This window comes from Electrophorus electricus, chromosome 26, assembly GCF_041902795.1.
Source record: "Electrophorus electricus isolate QZ-2024a chromosome 26, ASM4190279v1, whole genome shotgun sequence".
Lineage (NCBI taxonomy): Eukaryota > Metazoa > Chordata > Actinopteri > Gymnotiformes > Gymnotidae > Electrophorus > Electrophorus electricus.
In genome coordinates, this window is record NC_137522.1 from 3,856,439 (window position 1) to 3,862,185 (window position 5,747).

At 44.2% G+C, this 5,747-nt stretch overlaps 1 protein-coding gene across 2 annotated transcripts; it reads left to right on the forward strand.

The window, feature by feature from the left end:
• Nucleotides 1-433: 433 nt before the first annotated feature.
• Nucleotides 434-5,412, forward strand: chrna4b (cholinergic receptor, nicotinic, alpha 4b). Of its 2 annotated transcripts, none has more exons than XM_081708260.1 (6): nt 434-621; nt 785-894; nt 1,573-1,724; nt 1,943-1,987; nt 2,128-2,237; nt 3,502-5,370. In XM_081708260.1, exons 2-6 carry the CDS (start codon nt 837-839, stop codon nt 4,973-4,975), a joined length of 1,839 nt encoding a protein of 612 aa, XP_081564386.1. In that variant the 5' UTR covers nt 434-621; nt 785-836; the 3' UTR covers nt 4,976-5,370. The 2 variants fall into 2 exon arrangements, with proteins under 2 accessions (XP_081564386.1, XP_026862695.1); XM_027006894.3 differs by having other exon boundaries at nt 435-894; nt 3,502-4,834; nt 5,230-5,412.
• The last annotated feature ends 335 nt before the right edge of the window (nt 5,413-5,747 follow it).

The following is a 5,747-nucleotide window of genomic DNA, read 5'->3' on the forward strand; positions in this document are numbered from 1 at the left end:
GAAAGAGAGAGAGGGTGGAGAGAGAAAGAGAGAGAGAGGGTGGAGAGAGAAAGAGAGGGAGAGAGGAGAGAAAGAGAGAGGGTGGAGAGAGAAAGAGAGGGAGGGTGGAGAGAGAGGGAGAGGGGAGAGAAAGAGAGAGAGGGTGGAGAGAGAAAGAGAGGGAGGGTGGAGAGAGAAAGAGAGGGAGAGGGGAGAGAAAGAGAGAGAGGGTGGAGAGAGAAAGAGAGAGAGAGAGGGTGGAGAGAGAAAGAGAGGGAGAGGGGAGAGAAAGAGAGAGAGGGTGGAGAGAGAAAGAGAGGGAGGGTGGAGAGAGAAAGAGAGGGAGAGGGGAGAGAAAGAGAGAGAGGGTGGAGAGAGAAAGAGAGAGAGAGAGGGTGGAGAGAGAAAGAGAGGGAGAGGGGAGAGAAAGAGAGGGAGGGTGGAGAGAGAAAGAGAGAGAGAGGGTGGAGAGAGAAAGAGAGGGAGGGGCAATGTGGGAGACAGGGACGGGGGAAAGGTAGTGTAAAGAACAAGAGAGAAAAAACATCACCAGCACTACCAGTGGCTGCACAGCTTTGTTTTGCATTTAGAAGCTGGTCTATTTTCTAATATCCTCTCATTCCAGTTTGAAAGGATAATTAGGTGATGGAAAAGCAGGCATTTGTTGTTTTGAAATGCTATGTTAGTAATCAAACTGAGTGAAAAATAATGGATAAATGAAATACTATTGGGACAACAATCCACTTAGTTCTAAGAGGCAGAAATTTACCTTTTTAATGGATCTAACAATCTAAACATATTTCAGGTCTGAATCCCTGCACAGGACACGGAAGAACAAACCAGGAGCAGGGGCTAGAATGGAGCCCGCCAGGAGCATCAAGCTCGTCCTGATCCTCTGCCTTCATCACAGCTGTGGTAACGTCTCTCTCCACTCCCATGCTTCAGTCTGTTCTCCTCGCCGAACTCTGTATCTCCTTTATGGCCACTTCTTAGTAGAAGGATCTGACAGTGATGCATGCACATGGTGTAATTCTAAACAAAGTCCTGAAAGTTTGAGATGGAAAGTTACCTTTAGACAAATGGAAAGTGGAGCAGATATGGTCAGCTAAGATTTGTGACTATACTATATAATGTCCTCTCAAAATTCGCAACGCGGAATATGAAACAGACTGATTGCTGCTTGAAGATGAAGATGTTGTGATGAAATGATAAAACCTCTTTGAACAAGGTGCTGATGAGCTTGGTGTTAACAGTTCAGTTTGGATGACATGGCTACTTGGCTTGTCAGTCAGCCAAAGACTGGGAAGGTTTAAAGCTGTGTTTAACTTCTTACCATGTGTTAATCCATTTATTTTCCATGCTGAAGTATTTCTTGAGAATCTTTAACTGACCTGAGGGATGAGATTGGCAAAGTGGAGGCTAATTGCTTCAGTTTTGTTAATTATGCTAATTAGACACCACATGTAAGTGTTTTAAAGTTCCTAACTCTCAGCGACTGATCAAGGTCATGATGCCAGAGAAAAGCCATTCTCTCTGTTTCCCAATACAAATACTGTATGTATGAGTGTCTATTTATTTCTCTCTTTCTTTTAGTGTGCGCACCCACCCCAGCACATGCCCACGCAGAGGAAAGACTCCTTCAGGTTCTATTCCAGCGCTATAATAAGTTCTCCCGTCCTGTTGCGAACATCTCAGATGTGGTGCTGGTCCATTTTGGCCTCTCCATTGCACAGCTAATAGATGTAGTGAGTTTCACAAAGTGTTTTCAGTTCAAACCCCAACAACAATGAAAACTCTAAACTGTCAGATCCTGCAACAAAAGAAATCAGCTTACACTGATACATTAATAGAAAACAATGCTGTCAGAGATATTTGCTTTATCAAATCCCATGGTAAAATATATTTTACCTGATCTGAAGTGAGAACCTCATTTTTAACCTTTTGAATGTATACCTTACTGCAGGATGAAAAGAATCAAATGATGACAACTAACGTCTGGGTGAAACAGGTATGTTTTGATCAGTTGGAGCATATAATTGCAAATTAATGAGATTTTTAATTGGAACTAGGCTCCCATTACCCTATTCTCAGTTCTGTTGTCATGCCTGCTGGTTCAGAACATTGATGGGAATGTATGTGTCCTGACAGGAATGGAGTGATTACAAGCTGCGTTGGAACCCTAGGGACTACGAAAATGTCACCTCTATCAGAATCCCCTCCGAGCTCATCTGGAGACCTGATATTGTACTTTATAACAAGTGGGTAATTCTTTTTTATTGATTCCAAATTTAGTCAGCCATTTAGTTAGTTTGATCAACAAGCAGTACGTTAACCCATGTCCTCCTGAGCCCGTACTACGTTGTGCACATTTTTCCATTTCTACCCTGTGTTTGTATAGAGTAGCACATGATAAATATGTGAGGGCAGTGAATTCATTTTCACTTCAGGTTTTAAACATTCATGAGTAGGAGGATGCAAGGTCTTAATAGTTTAATTTAAATACATTTTTCATTTTCATTTGATCATATCTGTAGTTAAAATTCTAGCACTTTATGTCTAAGCACTATATTTTTAATGTGTTTAATATGTTCTACTAAATTACATTTGAGCTCAGGTTATTTTATTTTATTTTAATTATTTATGCATTCTTATACTGAATGTCGGCTCAGCCAGTATTAGATTGAATGAATACATGAAATTAGGCTGGAGGAATTTAGTCAACATTCACCAGGTGCTCATAAATTAATCAACTGTATACAGGAGAGAGAACACAAAATAAAGGTAGAACAGAAAATTAAAAAGTCAGGTAGATGCAGCAGCAACAAGCATTAAAATGTTATTCAGTCATGTCACTGTACCATGAAATGCCTAGGGGAAGGACTACACAATATTTTCTACACAATAAAAAATCTCAGTATATGCAATGATATGCACCAAATTTACAAGGTAAATTAACTGCTAATTTGATTTAATGATTGGCCAAAAAAAGTAATTGATTTCAAATTACTTAATTAACTAAGTGCTTAATGAAATTCAACATGAGATTATAAAATGGATCCCAAAGGAGATATCATAAGGTCTATGCTAGCACCCCACCAACTCTTCATCAGAGGTCTGTGTCTGACCAGAGGTGGTGACATTGATGCATGTAAATACTCCAAGAGCACAGCTCAGCTCTTACCACCATGCCACTGCTATTTCAGCATTAAAAGTGTTGTGTTTGGTGAATAATTTGCCACACAAGTAATAACCAGTTTGTAGTGGTGCTGTGGTCAGAAAGTAAATGTGTTGAACATGGTAGCTGGGGGAGGATGGACTATGCATGCAAACAGATGGGCTACAGCCTGGAATTGTACCATTTCTAAATGCAAAAAAAAAAAAGATTTATCTCAAAATGTAGCTGGGGAATGTCTGTGTAGATACTAATCAATAATATTATTTCTTTAAAAACAACCACAAAATAAAATAGATCTGTGATCACAGTTAACCTGTTTAACCCATCATGTATTTGTTTTCTGCCAGTGCTGATGGTGACTTCGCTGTGACACACCTGACTAAAGCCCAGGTGTTCCACGATGGTCGGATCAAGTGGAAGCCCCCTGCTATATATAAGAGCTCCTGCAGTATCGATGTCACATTCTTCCCTTTCGATCAGCAGAACTGCAAGATGAAATTTGGCTCCTGGACGTACGACCGGGCTAAGATTGACCTGGTGAGCATGGGCAGCAACGTTGACCAAATGGACTACTGGGAGAGTGGTGAGTGGGTCATCATCAACGCCGTGGGGAAGTACAACACCAAGAAGTACGAGTGCTGTGCAGAGATCTACCCGGACATCACCTACTCCTTCATCATCCGCCGTCTACCGCTCTTCTACACCATCAACCTGATCATCCCGTGTCTGCTCATCTCCTGTCTGACCGTTCTGGTCTTCTACCTGCCGTCGGAGTGTGCCGAGAAGATCACCCTCTGCATCTCCGTCCTGCTCTCACTCACCGTCTTCCTGCTGCTCATCACTGAGATCATCCCATCCACATCGCTGGTCATCCCGCTCATCGGCGAGTACCTGCTCTTTACCATGATCTTTGTCACGCTCTCCATCATCATCACGGTATTTGTGCTGAACGTGCACCACCGCTCACCTCGCACACACCGCATGCCCCACTGGGTGCGTCGCGTCTTCCTGCATGCCGTGCCGCGCTACCTGTTCATGAAGCGCCCGCCTGCCTCAGGGAAGAGGAACTGCCGCATGCTCATTGAGATGATGCACAGGCCGGCACTGCCGTCGACACTGCTGTTGGGCATCCCTGAAGTGGAGCCCTGCCCCAACGTGGGTGTGCCCTCTGCCACTCCATCCAGCGAGCTCCCAAGGGAACCGCCTCCCAATACTCCGCTTTTCTGCAGTTCCCCTAGCAGCCAATACTCTATCCTACAAGAGGACCCTGTACGCAGGCTCCGGCCACAAGTGCATGCCTCCCTACCCTCTAGTCCCAGCTCTTCTCAGGACACCCCCCTCAGCTCCCTGGTTCATACGCTGTCCCTCAGCAGTGTGCGCTACCGCAGTGCCGAGAATGTGCTCGTTGAAACCAAGGAGTGCACAGATGAGATGGAGGCTCTCCGGCTTCCCAGTGAGCACAAGGGTGCCAGCACAGATGCCCATGCCAGTGTAGACATGGTTGAGAGCAGCAGAGCGGGTTCGACCGGTAAACTCCTGGACACTCAGAACTCAAGCTCCAATTGCAAAGTACCCAAGATGGAGGAGCCAGAGAGCCGACTGGCCCAGTCACTGCTCCGCGCCCTCGAAGGTGTCCAGTATATCGCTGACCACCTCCGAGCCGAGGATTCCGACTTTTCAGTAAGTTTCCAAACACTACTGCAGCTACTGCAGTATGCACAAAAATCTTATAAGTGTGTGAGGATATGCTGCAGACCCCTCCTGCCAGGTGAAGTATATACACCTACGCTCATGAAGCTCAGTCCCACTGCAAACTCTTAGCATTTTATTTGCACGCCTGCTCCATATAGCAGCCAATAGCAAGACACCAGCCTCACTTAGCAGATTTAGAATCTTTACTATTCTCTGAGTCACTGTAGGCTGGATATATTTTTGTCATTAATTTTTCATCACTAGGGAAAAAAGCTGAAATACAAAACAACCCAATTCACAGCTAACACAGCTGTACACAAAAATAAAATTGAAATGTACAGACTTGAGGTTTGAAAATATTTTATCTCCTTTCTTCCTACCAGGTGAAAGAAGACTGGAAATATGTTGCCATGGTGATCGATAGAATATTCCTCTGGATGTTTGTGCTGGTGTGCATTCTAGGAACAGCTGGACTGTTTCTGCCTCCATGGCTGGCTGGAATGATCTAGAACGTACTAGGGATCTCAGCAGTCAGACGGCAAAAGGAGGAAGATGGCAACGAGACCTGCCAGTCACTCGGCAGTGTGATCATTAGAACTTATGCCCTATTATTTGGACAGTGCAGATGTGATTTGACACATTCCTTAGCGTCCTGCACGACCAGCATGACAATGAGGAGTTTGGGCAAGGTCGGTTTATATTTCTTTGGCAGAAGATTCATTTCTGTCATTTCAGCAATGTCCAGTTTCTGGCACAGTAGATCCACTGTGCCGCCCTCCAGAACCCTTTCATCCTTCACTGTATTATTCCATTCAAATCTACAGTAGGTCCATTTAAAGCAGCTGCCATTACATTCTAAAACGTTCTCCATCTACAAAACTGCAGACCATCTGTGAAAGAT